General features: G+C 47.0%; 1 protein-coding gene across 4 annotated transcripts in view; it reads right to left on the bottom strand.

Annotated features, from left to right (window-relative positions):
- Positions 1–17,316, bottom strand: part of KDM2B (lysine demethylase 2B) — a 128,843-nt gene that overhangs the window by 71,793 nt on the left and 39,734 nt on the right. For 2 of the 4 annotated variants that reach the window (XM_074205581.1, XM_074205582.1), the window contains exons 7-8: positions 10,474–10,567; positions 6,903–7,056 (exon numbers count right to left, since the gene is read on the bottom strand). In XM_074205581.1, coding sequence (XP_074061682.1) covers positions 6,903–7,056; positions 10,474–10,567 — 248 coding nt within the window. Of the gene's footprint in view, positions 1–6,902; positions 7,057–10,473; positions 10,568–12,576; positions 12,624–12,942; positions 13,020–17,316 lie in introns of those variants that run through there. The other 2 variants (XM_074205584.1, XM_074205583.1) reach the window with 2 other exon arrangements.

The raw sequence follows: 17,316 nt of genomic DNA, 5'->3' as shown, positions 1-17,316 counted from the left end.
TTTTTTCATTTATAAAATATGAACTGGAGAAGGAAAAAGCAAAAAAAACCAACCCTAGTATTTCTGCCAAGAAAACTGCAAATGGGGTCATGAAGAATCAGACACTGAAAACAATTGAAAACACCGCCCCCCCCCCCCAAGATTGTGCTTTATATGGGTCATATCCCTCAGTGTGCCAGTCAGACTATGAGGGACTAATGTTAAATTTTCAGTTTGGACATTTGCCTTGGAAATCAGCAAATGCTACAAATCAGAGTTTAATATATAGTTTTGTTGAATGTTTAGACTTAAGAAAATATGTTAATCATGGAAATTAAATGTGAAAGTGTGTTTTTTTACTCAGAGAGGCAATTGTTAAACATTTACCAGTATGGCCCTAGTTAAATGTTTATCTATCAATATTTACCATATTATAAATTTAAATGTTCTGATATTATTATGAAAATCATTTTAATTTGACAGACCATCACTCTGAAGGGGCCTCCCTATGTCCAGGGACCCTCACACTACATTTGGAACTGCTGTGATAGAGCAAACAGGGAGGCTCGCTTTGATGCCCCCCGGTTGGCATGGAGATGTTCAGGTGAAGTAGAGAAAGACTGACTAAAGCAGTCGGTGAGACTGGGCAAGACAAAGAGGTGACAAAAAATAGGAAAGAGATAGAAATGGGAGGGGGAAGGGAGAGGGAAAGGGGAAGGAGGGGGAGGGGGCAAAGAAGGGGAAAGAGGAGAGGAAAGGGAAGAAAAGGAAGGGGGAGGGAAGAGAGGGGAAAGGGGAGGAGGGAGGAGAAGAGAGGGAGAGGGAGAGGGAGAGGGAAAGGGAAAGGGGAGGAAAGGGAGGAGGAGGGAGGAGAGGGAAAAGAGGAGGAGGAAGGGAGAGGGGGGAAGGGTTGGAATGAGAAAGGGGAAGAAGGGGAGGGGAAAGGGCAGAAACAGGAGTGGGGAAATGTGGGTGGAGGAAGGGAAGGAGAAGAAGGAAGAGAGATGGAGCGAGAGGAATGGAAGAAGCGGGGGAAGAGGGAAGAAGTGAGAGAGATGATCTAGGTATTGTCTCTGGGAACTAGAGAGAGAAAATCTACATCATCCCTACCCATCCCAGAAAGGCCTGGGCTCCAATTCACACCCCAACTGTCCAACCTAAACCCCCCCCTCCTTAAAGTCACTCAGGCAGAGTTAGCTTCCCAAAAACCAAGGCCACATGGCAAACCAGGGTTGATAGGTCCCCTGCCCCCATAGCCTAAACAACAAGCAGTTTTCTTAAATGGAAAGAGATGCAGAGAGGGTTCCAGAACCCGGGGGACACAGAGGCAAAATGGGGATCTGTCTGACATCACTGCAAGATGAGAGTCGAATTTCCTTAATGTACACTGACATTGACTGTATCTGTGCAACACTTTGCAAACCATCTTGCCATCTAAATGCAAGTAATTGTTACTGTCTAGAGGCCACACTCCTGGTGCCGGTGGCAGCAGATTATTACATTCTAGATGCTGCAGCCCTCCATGGAGGTGGTGGCAGCAGTGGCAATACCAGTGGCAGTCTTATTGATCAAGTCCATTTCTGATGGCAACAGTAATAACAATAACTGGCATCAACATAACTCTCAGAAGTTTGCAAACAGCTATACAGCTGTCAAGAAACCTCTGGACAACCCCCTGGAGGTAGGTACTGCAAACATTATTGTCCCCATTTTTCAAATGAGGAAACTGAGGCTCACAAAGGTGAACGAACTTGAATCTTCTACCTCCCAGCCTTTGAAATCTTGTGAACTTTCTCCCCTCAGTTTCCTCATCTGTAAAGTATGGATCATGTTCTTAGGAGATGACCTCTGAGAACTTTTCTGGTTGAGATCTGTGACCCTAGGATCGCTCTGCCCTCCCTCCCTGTTACAGACACAAATTTAGCTCCTGAAGATAGGATTTGAACCCAGGGCCTGGGACACCAGATTTGTTCCTCCTTCTAGATCTCTACCTTGCCTTTAAGATTTCCTTTTCATCTCCCTCCCAGGAGCTCAATCCTGGTCTGTTTTCTCACTAACTATGGTTTTTGTTTCTCCTTAGGGGACTGGTAGCCTGGATTATTATTAGTAGTATTGTTACGACTATCCTCAGAATCATCGCTATGAAATATTGCTGCCTGATGTTCTCATCCCTGGCCATGAAAGCACACTCTTGGATAGTCAGAGGGGACAAGTCAGGGAACAAAAATTCCTGGGTCCTCTCCCCAATCCTAACTCACACAAGAGGACAACACCAACCAGGAAAAAGAAAGGATTCCTGCAGGCCCAGTCAATCTGGCCAGGCCTTGGGAGGATCAGGTGTCCAAGCTCTACCTGCTCTCTCTGAGATGCTGGACAATGAATTTCCCCCTCTCTGGCCCCCCTCTCAACTTATGAAATGGGGGACTGCTCCCCAGGCAAACATATAAATGCTGAGGGAAAACAGGTTCATCAGTAAGCAAGGGACAGGACGCAAGCTTTCAGAGCCATGAGGACAACCAGGTGAGGGAAACCTAACCACCAAGGCAGGTCAACACTCTCCCAGGTGGGATTTGCACCCCCCCCCCCGGGTCTCCTGATTTAGTGGTAAAGGAATCAAATTATTCTAAAGAACAAGGCCATTTACACAGCCTGGCTCCACTGAAGCTCCACTGTCCTCTCTAGAAGGACAATGACAATAACACCAACTAGAAATCGTGGAGCACCTACTATATGCTAAGGATTTTACAAATATTAGTCTTTGATCCTCACACCCACCTGGAGAAGGAGGTGTTATTACGCTCATTTTACAGATGAGAAATCTAAGGAAGAAAGAGGTGGCGTGACTGGGCTAGGACACATAGCTACTAAGTGATGGAGGCTGGAATTGAACTTGAGTCTTCCTGACTCTGGGTCCAGAATTGCACCCTGATAAAATCACAATCTGGGCAAAGTCCAAAAAACAATGACAGTAACAGAGAGGGAGGGCAGAGGGACCCTAGTAGGGTCACAAATCTCAACCAAAAAGTTCTCCAGAGGTCATCTCCTAAGAACATAGTCCATATTTTACAGATGAGGAAACTGAGGGGAGAAAGTTCTCAAGATCTCAAAGGTTGGGAGGGAGAAGATTCAAGATTGGAATCCTGGTATTTTGGCCTCTGGCATGTTTTTCATTTTAGTGTACTTGAAAGTGTAAAGATGGAAGGAGGAGGAGAGAGAGGAGAAGGAAGGAGGAAAAGAGGAAGGAAGGGAGGAAAGGAAGGAGGGCAGGGAGAGAAGGAAGGGAGGCAGGAGGGGAAAGAAGGAGGGAGAGAGGAGGAAAGGAGGAAAAGAAGGACAAAAGGGAGAAAGAAAGGGAGGGAGAAGGACAGAATGAAGGGAGGAAGGAGGGAAAGAAAGGAGGGAGGGAGGAAGGGAAGAAAGAAGAGAAGGAAGAGAAAGAGAAAAGGAGGGAGAGAAAAAGAGAGGGAAGAAGGTAGAAACTGAGGGAGAAAGGAAGGAAAGATGGGACAAAAGAAAGGAGGGATGGAGAAATGGAAGAGAAGGAAAAATGCTGATGGAACCTCTTCTCTCCCTGGATCTCAAATTCTGAACTTTCCTCCTTGTTCCCCCCCCCCCCCACAAGTCCCAGCCTACAGAGCCCAGGGCAAGGGGTACTGTTCCACGGCAGCTTCCTAAATGGGTTCCAATCCCTGAATCTGCCCTCTAACCCCCGCATCTGCTTCAATGTCTAAACATTTTTATCACTGGGATAAAAATCTGTAAAGTGATGTGACTAATGCTAAAGGTTTCCTGGGCCATTCACAAAAAGCCCTCCTTCCCCCCCAGCATCTCATTACACCCAGAGTGCCAAGGAACAGGTGGCCCAACACTGGCAGGTTGGTTACTGAATTCAGGAGGTTAGCAAATGTCTCCTACTTCTGGGTTGAGGCCATCATCCATCTGGGAGCCATAACCCCATTGCCCCCAGAGGCAAACTGAGCTGGGGAAGGGAGGATGGGGAACTAGACATCCCACAGCAGCTGCTGCAGCTCTACCCAAGGCAGTAGAGGAAAAAAGGATCAGGACAGAGTGTGGGGTCACCTTCATGCTGCAGGGAAGTCAATTGGTGGAGCGGAGAAGAAACTGTATGGGGAAAGGAACAAGATTCCATGGAAAGGACCTTGGGTAAAGAGATCAGAGAGCTGAGTACAAATCCTCAATCTGATGCATAACCTTGGGCAAGTCACCTCCCTGCAATTCATTTGAGAAATCAACTGTAAAAAGCTTGTCCCCCCTTTATGTGCAACTTTTTCATGACAAGAAAACCCACACCTCCATGGATCCCTGCCTATCTCTCATTCGACCAGATTCTCACCTGCTGCAAAACTCAAGTCAGTTTGTCCTGGTCCTAAATCCTAGTCCCAGTCCTCTTCCATAATGCAGCATCATTTCCGGACTAGTCATTGCTTCTCATCCCAATCTCTGGTCAAAGCAAGGGGCTGGGAAGAAGCATGCCCACTGCCTTAATGACCAGAACGAAGAAGTGCCAGTATTTGTTCTATCTCAGGAAAAGGGATGAAAATGGGATCTTGTCAGCCCTTCAGGTGACAGGATCATAGAATGTTGGAATTAGAAAACAGTTGGAGTTGAGAATGTCAGAGCTGGGAGGGGCTTAGAACAGGGAATGTCAGGGAGGTCCCTTAGCATATCATTAGTGCTAAGAAAAACCCAAGAGATCATTTAATCCAGCTTCCCCTATTTTATAAGAGGACCCCGAGGAGAGAGAAGATGCTACTTGCCCACCGACATGCAACAAGCAAAAGCAGATCCAAGACTAAAAGTCAAGTTTTCTGAGCACCCTCAGGACCTGTTCTTTCACAGACATCTAGTTTCAGATACTCAGACATATTGGTCCTAGAATAGAATCTACCACCAGGGGACACAGATAGTTTTAAGTCCCCCATAGGGAGGCACCTTCTATATGGCTTGGTCCCTGCCCCCAGAAGCCCCTCCCTATCCCCTTAAGAGCCTTCAACTCTCAGACAAGCCTCGGGACTGGGCCAGATCATACCCATCACTATTCAGCAAAATGGTGATAGAGAGTGAGACTTTACTACTACACTATCTAACCCAAGGCTATCGACCTTCCCCCTTCAATCTGAGCCCCATGCACCCCATCATATAAATAAATACCTCCTATTCTGAACCCTGAAATCAGAAAACAGTCAGTTGCTCTTAGAGGGTAACATTCTATTTCTTGAATCACAGTAGCAGAACTAGAAAGGACCTCTGGAAGTCATTATCCCAACCTCCCACCCTATGCAGAAATCTCCTCAATATCATCCAACCTCCCTCTGCTTCCATATCTCTAATGACAGGTAGCTCACTGTTAGCTGGGCAAGCTCATCCCATCTAGAACTATCAATCAGTACTAATTGAAGAGTCTTCTTGCTATTGAACTGAACTCTGCCTTGAAAGAATTCCAAGGTCAAGCAGAGAAATTCTTCCACATGATGGTTTCAATTAGTATTCAGATTCACACTATTTGAAATTATACCTATGTAAAATACTACCGTATTTTAATACTTTAATACAAAATACTTCTGGCTCAATGGGAACATGCAGTTTGAATCTGAATAATGCAACTACTTCACAGGTTCATGATTCACACTAATCAAGACATAGTTGTCATCCACTTGGAGTCCATCCTGGAACAGTGAGATGCTATCTTTGTGACTTTAGGAGAGTCCAATCTTCTGTTCCATAAAATGAAATAGTAGACTCAAAGGGTTAAAAATCCTAACTCTGAGGTTTAACTGGGTGACCCCAGACCCTAAGTCTGATCCCCTCTTCTGTAGAATGAGGGGAAGGGGATTAGAAGATCCTCTTAGTCTCTTCTAAGCCTTCTAACTCTCTTCCCAGTTCTTTCCTTCATAACAGGAATTGAGGACCACTACTACCCTCAGTCCCCCTCCTCTTATCTCACTTCGCTGTTGTCCTTAGGACATACAGAGGCAGATTCCCCTCTCCTAGAATGGTGGCATCAGGACCAGCAGTGTTCCTTCCAAGAAATCATTCACTAAGCCCAATGCTGAGGATGCAGAGAAATACATGAAATGCTAATCCCTACTCTCAAATAGTTTAATCTTCTAATGAGGGAGGACAATAGGGTCACAGATAAAAAAGATGTATAGGAAAAAAAGACAGGGTAGTGATGGTAGTTCATAAGGAGCCAGCTTTAGAATTAGGAAGGACTGAGACCTGTCTCTGATGTAACCCAGCTGGGTGACTTTGGTCCAAGACACAGGGCTAGTAAACATCACTAGAGGGAGTTTCCACTCTGGGAGTCCCCCATATCAGGGCAATCACAAGACCAACCTTCCTGCCCCCATCACCCTGGTCCTATTTTACCCCCCAGTCTCTCAGCTCCCAAGAGTCAGACCAGGCTCCAGTAGCATCTGGGAAAAACGAGTAAAAGAGAGAAATGTAATCCCCCCTAAAAAAAAAGAGCTACATCATATACATGGCCCTCCAAGACACAAGGCAACTCCAAAAGCATCACTATGGAGCTACCAGATATTAAATGAAGTTCATTCAGGAACCCCCAAAGGTGAGTCTGAGAAGAACCCAAACTATTCCCTGGCATAGTCTCCCTAGCAAGTAACTAGTATAGAGGCAGTCAATGAGTCAAGAGTTCATTACAAAGAATGGACAGGACCACCAGAGAGGCCTCAACAATGGCTCTCAAGAAGTGGGTCTGGTGGTGGCTAGGTGGCGCAGGTAGAGCACTAGCCTTGGGAGTCAGGAGTACCTGAGTTCAAATCCGGCCTCAGACACTTAATAATTACCTAGCTATGTGGCCTTGGGCAAGCCACTTAACCCCATTGTCTTGGAAAAAAAAAAATCTAAAAAAAAAAAAAAGAAGTTGGGTCCAGGCCACTTACCGGAGGGGATAAAAAACGTGTAGCCCTGTGTCAGCTCAATTCTTTGGCATTGTTCAACTCGGTCTCCCAGGAAGATGTCACTCTGTTTTCCTGAGACTACCCACTCTTCATAGAGTTCCAAATTGCGCAAGGTGGGGGGAATCAGCCAGAAGATCTGAGAAAATAAAGGAGTTCATCACAGCCATGCCCAACCCTAAACTGAGTCCTCTGATGGTTTCCATCTTCCCAGAAGTGGACGTGGTGGGAGATATGAGTGGAGGAGAAAGGGACCTATTAGGAAAGCAATGACCCAAGCTAGGAGATGACTCTGCTGGAAGATCTGGCTTCAAATCCCACTTTGGCACCAACCAACCAGGTTTCTTTTCTTCCAATCTCAGTTTCCCCAGAAGTAAAATGAAAATTTCCATATTTCAATGATCACTTGACCACACCATGAATTCTCTCATGGAACCTCCAAAGGGGCCTGGACAGCAGCTTCTAACAATTGTGATGGATGGTACAGTGATCTTCCTGGAGTCAGGAAGACCTGAGTTCAAAACTAGCCTTAGACACTTCCTAGAAAGGTACACCTGAGCAAAGTCATTGTCTGCCTCAGTTTCCTCTTCTGTTAAATGAAAATAACAACAGCACCTGCCTCCCAGGATTATTGTGAGGATCCACTGATAGTATTTGTAAAGCAGATAGCAGAATGGCATCACAGAAGACAATTAATATATGCTTATTTCCTTCCTTCCAACTCTAAATTTATAACCCTTAATCAAAGGGACTATTTGTTTTTGCCTTTCTATCTCTAGGCACATTAAAATGATTGTACTGGTAATCTCCTTTGAGCCTGGAAACTACCCCCAGGAGGTAGAGAGGCTTTTTTTTAATCTCCATTTTATAAGTGAGGAACCTAAAATTTGGAGTGGTGAAATGAATGGACCAAGAATTATGATTCTGTGGCAAAATTTGAACCCAGGGCAACTCCAGCCCTCTTTTGCACCATAGCAGATTGCCTCTCTGATCAACTGGCGTTTCTGCAGGTCTGAAATTCTAGGGTTCCCCTAATCTGGATTCTGCCCCAAAATGAAGAAGTTCCTGTGGGATCTCAATCCCTTTTTGTTCATCAATGTGAAGTGGAGTGGGTGGGGCATTCTGCTAGGCCAGGGAGGGAACTGGGGAGGGAGGGAAGGAAATTTCCTAAGATAAAGAAATTAAAAATAAAATAAAACAATTCCATAATTTTTTAGTCAGTAGGAGGGGGAAAATATCTGGAAAAGAGATTATATCAAGATTGTATGAAAAACACATACATATATACTTATACAGACTCACAAAGATGGACAATACCTGTCTCTATGTCCATTAAGGTATGGGACTCAGAAGCCAAAGCAAACCTATAAAGATGCATCATCCACTCCAGTGTAAAAACCAGAGATAGAAGGTGCCTGAAAGCCCTTCATTTTGTAAATGAAGAAACAGGGCTCAGGAATAAAGTGACTCACCCAAATTCACACAGCTCAAAGAGGTCATAAATCGAAGCCAGATCTTCTGAGTATAAATTTTAAGTGTTTTCCCTTAACCTCTGACCAAGGGACAATAGAACTACAATAATAAGAATATAAAGAGTGTTTTAAACTTTATTAACACTCTGAGCCTCAATTTCCTCTTCCATAAAATGGGGATAACAGAAGTATTTACTTCCCAGGATTATTTTTGTCTTCTCCAATGTAAGGTAAACACTACGAGGACAGGAAATGTTTCTTTTTTTTTGGTCTTTATATCCCCTATTAATTAGCAAAATGCTTGTCAATACTATTTGTTGACTGATTGATGAGAGGTTCAAATTTCCATACTGTATATAAAGCATTTTTTGAATCTTAAAGCTTTATTAATTTCTAAGTTAATAAAGATGATGATGATGATGATGATGATGATGTTAATAGCAAGTAGCATTTACATGGACCTTTAAAATCTGCCAAGTGCTTTGCAATTATTATTTCACTGGATCCTCAAAACTACCATGGAAAGGCAGGTGTTATTATTATGATGCCCATTTTACAGGTGAGGAAACTGAGGTAGAAAGAGGCTGAGTGAATGACTTGCCTCAGGTCATAAAGGTAGGAAGTAGGGGCAGCTAGGTGGTACAGTGAATAGAGCACCAGCCCGGGAGTCAGGAGGTCCTTGAGTTCAAAACCAACCTCAGACACTTAATTACCAAGGCACTTAACCCCATTGACTTACCAAAAAAAAAAACCTAAAAAAAAATTAAATTAATTAAAAAAAATTTTTTTAAAAAGCTAGGAAGTAGCTAAGGATTTGAGCTAGGGTCTTCCTAACTCCAGGCCCTGCATGAAACTAGGGTTCAAAAGATTCAAGGTCCTATTAGCTGGGCCCCATAACACCTCTTTACCATTTATTATTAGACTATTATTATAATTCTCATCATCTTTGAGCCGTAATTGTTAGGGGCAGCTAGGTAGCAAGTGAATAGAGAGCTGGGCATGGAGTCAGAAAGATCCAAGTTCAAATCTAACTTGAAATACCAGTTATTGTGACCCTAGGCAAGTCACTTAATCTGTCTGCTTCAGCTTACTCAACTGTAAAATAGGAATAATGATAGCACCTATCTCCCAGAAGTCTTGTTAAAAATCAATGAGATAATAATTATTAAATGCTTTGCAAATTTTAAACCACCATATTTATTATTAGGCCCTTTTTACAGATGAGAGATCAGAGACTCAGCTCAGAAAGTCAAGGGGCTTACCCCAGGGGCAATTAGCTCATATCGCAGGTAGGATCTGATCCCAGGTCTTCATGATCCCTGGGACCAGCATTCTATGAAAACCTTCAAGTTGCCTCTGGAAACTTTTGCTCACACTCCTTTTCCCTGGGTAAAGTCTGATTCCTCAAAAATATGGCCAGAAAGTTATGGCAACTGCCCCACAAAGTTAAAGGGCTCCTGTTCTGGGCTTAGAAGAGGAGACAGGAGCAATGAAGTTCCAGGAAAATGCCTAAGATCCTCCCTTGGAATTAGAAAGCAGCCTCTGATGAGGTTCAGTTCAGCCCAGTGCTTAGATGATGAAATGGAACTTGAGAGATAAGGTGATTTATTCAAGGTCACACAGGTATTAAGTGGTAATATTTGAAATCAGAACCTCAGATTCATAAGCCTTTAGCCAGGCTCTCTCTAAAATATTATGTGAACTCTTGAGTTATGGGTCTCCACAACTGGTCTCCGGTCTCCAGCCACCAACCCTGGGGAACGGGTCAAAGTAGGACATCCTCCAACCCTGAGGGTGGAATAGGGGTGGAGGGGGGAACACAGAGAGAGAGAGAGAGAGAGAGAGAAAGGAGCATAAGAGGAAGAACTAGAAGGGCTCAGAGAGATCATTTCACTTGATTCCTTCATTTATACAGGTGAGGAAATTGAGGCCCAGAAGGAAAGTGACCTGAGGAAATGGAGTGATGGAACCAGATCTATAAGCTCTAAACTCAGTATCCTTTCAGCTCTACCACCTTCCAGACATAGGCCTGGAAGGAGACCCCGCCAAGAGTCAAGGGAACCTTTTCCCATTCATTCACTCACCTTTTTACCCCGGAAGACGTGATACCAGACAGATGTACCTCCAAAATCGATATGGAAGTCTGTGAAACAGCCTTTGACGCTCATCAGACAATATCTGTGGGCACCCAAGCAAAAGAAAGAGAAGAGGGGACTCTGAGAGCCTGTTTCATGGGGGTCCAATTCTAAAGGCACCTCCCTTACCAAAGACATGGGGGGAAGGGAATAAACATCTAGTCACATGTGTGATCCCTGTGGGGGAAGGCCTTGAATTTGGTAACCATGGTCAGACCGTGACTTACCTGCCCTTCTGGCTGGGGGTGGGGGGGAAGGGGAGAGTCTTGTTTTCCAAAGAAAAATACCAAACCACCTCCCCACCTCTTGCTCCTAGCCCCAACTCCAGCCCAGATCACCTGCAGTAGCCCGAATGTCTTTCTCAGTTGGGCCCTGTCTGGGCTTAGTGGTCATCTGTCTACTTGACCTCTGTAACACCCAAATGACCCCTTCATTCATTTATCCATCCACCATTTCTTGAATACCCACCGTGAAAGAAGAGGACAAGGTATCTAAGCGTCCCTGCCCTCAGGGAACTCCTAGTCTCCCAAGGGGAGAGTCAGACCAAAAGCTGAGTAATAGCCGGAGGGAAAGTGAAGGGTAAATGAGATCTGTGGGTTGGAGGGGGTCAAGACTCCCTGCAGGAGCTAATATGAAATGAATAGGGAGGGAGGGACCCAAGGCATGGGATTTAGGGACAACCCCTTCTCTTTACAGATGAAGACCACATAGATAATAAAGCCAGTCACAGGCTAAGCTGGGACTTTTCATCCTCTGACACCTCCGCCTCAGGGCTACCCTAAGTGGAGCATTCCAGGAGGGGAAAATGGTCCTTTTCCTTGCTCGTACCACAACTGCCAAATGGGAAAGAAAGGGCTGCCCACTGGAAAGCATGCCCCCTCCTTCCTGGCCTGCCCACTGCAGGTAGTAGGGAAGGGTTAAAAGGAAAAAAGGGCCAGCCTGGAAGAGAAGAAGCAGATGGAGTCCAGGCTCCAGTTCCTACCAGTCCCCTCCCCAATGAAGCCAGCTTCTGGAACGGATGCCTCCTCACGACATGCACCCCGCTACATCTCCGAGCCCACACGCGAACGCTTACCCCACTGACCTCTTTTCCTCATTCCACAATTCTTTTCCATGATCTGGGAAAGGGAAGGGCTTGGGGTCATAAGGGGAGAGGGCAGCAGCACCTCTGGATCAGACTTGGTCCACAGAAAGGATGGGAGGGCGGAGAAAGAAGGAGGGGGGAGCTTTCTCTCTTTCCCTTCCTTTCTCCCCCTTTCCACCCCACATCCAGGTAGAGGATCATTTGGCAGTATGCAAACAGCGTGCCCCCAGTCCCTCCAGCCGATAGGCTGGAGGGAACCTTAACCATGTGTCTGCGGGCGGCTGGCAAATCACAGGGCCTTCCCGCACCTCCGAGCCTGGCTGCCTAGCAACCCCGTCGGAGGGGTGTAGTTGACAGAACGGGGCGCAGCGCTGTCACCCCGGCTGGCGGCAGCACCGGAGCTGCCTTTCTAAAAGTCCCGTTCAGCGGGACGGCCGTGGCGGGGCTGTGGGCACCTCCTGCGGGCCGCTGGGGCGCCCGCCCCTGCCCAGCCTTCCAGCCTCCTCCCTTCGCCAGAGGGCAGGGGGGCAGCGCTCCAGCACCCCAGCCCACCGCACCTCCGAGGACCAACTCCCGTCACAGGCATCGTTTCAAAATATTAGTCCTTCCCATCCCCCACCCTCCCAATTAGCGGGGCTTTTCCTGCCTTTCCCAGGGAGGGGGCCCCTCCCAGGCTGCCCGCACCCCGACTGCCTTTCTCGCCGACAGTGGGCTCAGGGGTCTGGGGGACCAGAGGAGTCCCCTCCCTGCTTATAAAGGATGGGCCGCCCCCCAGACCCTGGCACTTCTAGAGAGCCCGACTGGGGGTGCTCGGGGCCCAGCCTTCCGCCGCCTCACTGCCCCCCACAAGCCCAGCGGAGGGGTCACTTCTGCAGCGCACTCCCCGGAGGGGGCGCGGGCCGAGGCGGCCCCGGCTGCGGGGCCGGGCGGGGGGCGCGGGGCGGGGGCCGGGGGGCGCCTGCACTGACCTCTGCCGCTTCCTCTCCCCGCAGCCCGCAGTCACATGGGCCGCGCGGCTCCGCCACGGCCCCCCGGCCCGGCCCGGCCCCAGCCCCGGCCCCGGCCCCGGTCCCAGCCCCGGCCCCAGCCCCGGCCCGCAGCGGCGACACGGGGGGGGCTCCGAGCCTCCTTCGGCCCCAGCCCGGGGTGGGGGGACTAGGGAGCCCCGGGAGGCGGGAAGGGGCGCCCGAGGGCACCAACTTTGGGGCCTCCCCGGGGGCGCCCCGCCCCGCGCCTCCAACTTGAGGAAACTCCGCCCCGAGCCCCCCCGCAGGCCACGCGCGGCGGCGCCCCCCCCCCCCCCGCTCCCCCCGCGCCCCCGGGGGCCGGGTTACCTGGCCGCGCGCAGACGGGGCTCCGGGGCCCGGCCCCGCCGGGAGGCAGCGGCTGGGGGGCGCTGCGGGGCGCCGCCGGGAGGGGGCCGGAGACCCCAGGGGGCCGGGGCGGGAACGGCCACCAACGGCCCTTTAGAGGGAGGGCCGGGCGGCCCCCAGGGGCCCACGGGACCCCCCCAAAAGCACACTCGTCGCCGAGATTGGATGTGCCCCGGTCCCGGCCACCAAACGGCACCTCCGGGGGAGGGGCCAGGCCGGGGCCTCCGAGGGGCTAGCCTGCGGGCAGCGGATCTAGGGCCAGGGAGGGTCTGGCGAGGCCCGTCTGGTCCCGCTCTCCGCATCGCACAGAGGAAGAGAATGGCAAGGGTCATCTATCTGACCCAAGGTCTCGGGCCCAGGAATGCAGTCCGGGGGCCCAAGTTCATCCTTCCTCCATCTCTCCATTTGCTCATTGGCTTCTAAATGACCTTGGGCAAGTCACTTCCCTCTCAGTGACCTCAGCTTCAAAAGGAAAGACTCGCTTCAACTGTCTAACACCCTCACCAGCTCCAATACTCTACAAATTCTCCAAAAACACCTTGAATTTCCCCAGGAAGAGGAGGGCCCTTAAAAGCTGGAAAGGAGGCCTAGGGAGCCCCAGTAACTGGAGGGGGGGGGAAAGAGGGCCAAGCCAATATGGCACATGGGACACAGTCTAGGTCTCCTGATTTGGGCCAGGGTCTCTTTCCACTCTACCACAAATGACCCCTGAACCACCAAGTAAACTGGACACTGGTCTTGATGCCTGGCTGGTTCAAGAGGTCAGTAAGGACTAACCATCACCAGCCATCCCACGTCTTCCCTCATCTAGAAATTAAGTTTTTCTTTAGGAAAAAGAAATCAGGCAGGAGAAAAGATCTATACAGTGAAAAGAAGTCCAACTAATTAATCTAAAGGTTCTAAATCAAGTCTCTTAAGCTGCAGTGCCAGGGGGCAGAATTTGGCTCTGGAATTATAAATTCTAACAATTCTATCTAGCCGGTAAGTAAACTGACTTTCTGTAGCATTGTAATCATCTACTGGGCCCATGCATGTGGAAAGAGCTGGAGACTTGGAGGTTCTAAACCATGAGTTTGAAAAAATCCAAAGTGAACACTATGGAATTAAAATGACCAAGTTTGGTCCAGAGAGAAAAACAGAAAAATATACATCCATCTCCTCTTTACAGAGGTGGGGCCTATGGCTGTGAAATACGGCATATACTGTCATCCTCTGATGAGGCACTGATGGATTTTGCTGAAAAGTTTTCTTTTTCAGTCTCTGTTATAAGAGATGGATCACTCCTCTGAGGGGGAAGAGATAGGTTCAGAAATGAAGATTAGTAAGGAAACAAAAAAGGCATAAAAGTAAGAAAAAAAGTAATCTGAGTTCTTATTTTACATGCATTCCCTACCTTTGAAGTCTCAGAAGCCCAAGACTCAAGTCAGATTGCCATCTCCCATGGAAAAGTTTTTTTCCTGATCCCATTCATGGTTGGAGGGAGAGCAGTCTCCTTTCCTCTCTCCCATCTCAAATCACCACATGAATATTTTTGCATATACATTTATATTTCCTCCCCAGAAACTATCTAAAGTCCAGAGTGCCAGGGACTATTTCATCTGTGTCCTCTAGATGCTAGCATGATTGAATTACTAACCTTGTGACCTTGGAAAAATCCCTTCTTTTTTCTGGACCTCAGTTTCCCCATCTGTTAAATAACAGATCACCTAGCCTTGAATCATCTGTTTTCAAACTTTGATCTCAGAACCCCTTTACATTCTTAAAATTATTGAGGAGCTCCCAAAATGGGTTATATCTATGAATATTTAAATGTATGAGAAGTTAAAATGTCTTATTGAATCATTTTGACTTAGTAGACCCTGTGATTTCTGGCCTGAATATTCTCAAAAGGGTTTTGCAAGAGCTATAGTTTATATCTCCCTTCTTTTTCTCCGTAACTCTATGATTAGAGATTCCCCCACTTATTCCAAGACTGAATTTCTGGGACCTCCCCATTTCAAAGAAAAGTGTCAGAAAGGTGGGAACACATAATCATAATTTAAAAGGGTCTCAGGGAACAGTTAGTCCATTCTCATTTTGTAAGGAACAATACAGGTCCAAAGAGAAGAAAGGATTAGTGACAGTGATAGAATGAAGAAGATTTGAGGCGCTTTCCCTCTACCACCATATCCACCAATGGGATCTACTGCTTGTAGGGAATCTGTTGGGGTCAGCTCTCAGCTTCTGGGTCCAAGGAGTCCCAGAGATTAAACAAAGGCCTTAACTTCCAACATATGGGCAAAAGAGATCTTGTCATCTCACTTCCTGCATCTTCTCTTTAGCAATACTAGGGAAGAGGGCCTAGCAGCTCTTCAGAGTGGATCATTATTCCTCATTCCCATCCTCTGGTTGCCCCTTGGTTCTTCCAGCCTTCCAGGGGCTCTGATTGGTCAACAGATGGAAGGCAGACACTTTCCTATAACTGGTTCTATACCTTCCCACAAATCTTCATTTCTTGAGACCTCAATTTCCCCATCTAGAAAATGGGGACTTTTAGTGAGAACCACAGAACATAATGGAGGTGAAAGCTCTCTGAAACTAATAAGAGCTAAGAATTCAGATAGTTATTTCTTGGGGAAGGGGAAATGTTAGCACTTGGAAGGCAAAGGACTCCCTTCCCATTTGTCTTTATTCTAGAAATATAGATAAAGGGTCATCCAGCCCAACACTCATTTTACATTTAAGGAAAACTCAGGCACAAGAATGTGAAACCCAAAGTTACCTAGATATTGAGTTTCATCTCTAAATCCTAGCTTCTCGTTTTCTTCAAGACTCAGTTCAGGGGGTGGCCAGGTGGCATAGTGGATAAAGCACCAGCCCTGGAGTCAGGAGTACCTGGGTTCAAATCCGGCCTCAGACACTTAATAATTACCTAGCTGTGTGGCCTTGGGCAAGCCACTTAACCCCATTGCCTTGTAAAAAAAAAATAAATCTAAAGACTCAGTTCAGATTCCATCTTTGAAAGGAGGTATCTCCCAAGCCCCCTCCCTCTGAGATTACCTCCTGTTTAAATAGGGTGTGTCTTGTCTGTACATGTGTCCCCTATAAGAAAGTGAGTTCCTTAAGGGTCAGGACCCTGATTTTCCCTATGAAATAAATTCTAATTTCAGGGTTTGGTTGGGTTTTGTGGGGGGGAGAAGCAGGTTGAACATAAGAAAGTCTCTCCACCAAAACAGGTCTGCCCTCATTCTGTAATGTACCTCTTAAAAAAGTTGGGGGACAAGGGACAGCTCAGGAGATAGAGCACTGGCCTTGAAGTCAGGAACACCTGAGTTCAAATCCAGCATGAGATACTTATTAGCTGTGTGATCCTGGACAAGTCATGTAACCCTAACCACCTCCAAAAAAAAAAAGATACTCGAGAGAGACTAGGTGGTTAAATGACTTGACCAAGGTAACCCAGAGAGTGCATAGCAGAGGTAGGACCCACATCTTCCTGATTTCACAGCATACTACCTCAACAATAATAGATAAATGATATATATATTCTATATCAGATCACTTGCTGTCCTGGGGAGGAGGGAAAGAAGGGAATAGAGGAAGAAAAATATGTGACTCAAAATCTAAAAAAAAAAAAGTTGATAATTATATGTATAATTTGATTTTTTTTAAATTTAAAAAATAATAAGGGTATGATTGAGAATCAATATGAGTCAATGGTTGGATTGTTGGAGAAACAGCTCATGCTCAAACCTCGTGACAAGGTACTTGATTATGTGACTACAGACAAATCATTGGACCTCAGTCTGCCCCTCTCTAAAATGGGAATTATTATCCCAATACCCCCAATCTCACAAGATTATAGGGAGAAAGGCATTTTACATTCTGGTTGTGATGCCCACTTTACAGCTAAGTGTTTGGGTTCAGGCAAAATTCAATCTAAGTCTCTCCTGACTCAGGTTCAGCACCATAGAATTTCTAGGGTAGTAAGGGAAGTACTATCATAGAGACAATTCAGCTAATCCCAAGAGGGATAAATGAGGGGCGGCTAGTTGGCACAGTGGATAGAGCACTGGCCCTGGAGTCAGGAGTACCTGAGTTCAAATATGGTCTCAGACACTTAATAATTACCTAGCTATGGGGCCTTGGGCAAGCCACTTTACCCCATTTGCCTCCCAAAAACCTTAAAAAAAAAAGAGAGATAAATGCAAATTGGAACAGGTGGTTCCTGGTTTCCCTGGATTTCTTCAAGACTCAGTTGAAATGTCATCTTCCCCAGGAGGCATTTCTCTCACTTCCCCCAGTCCCATTTCTACAGGATTACTCAACTATTGAGGGACTGATTAAATCTGTTAC

Source organism: Macrotis lagotis, chromosome X (assembly GCF_037893015.1).
Source record: "Macrotis lagotis isolate mMagLag1 chromosome X, bilby.v1.9.chrom.fasta, whole genome shotgun sequence".
Taxonomy (NCBI): Eukaryota; Metazoa; Chordata; class Mammalia; order Peramelemorphia; family Peramelidae; genus Macrotis; species Macrotis lagotis.
This window is presented reverse-complemented; position numbering and strand designations above follow the sequence as displayed.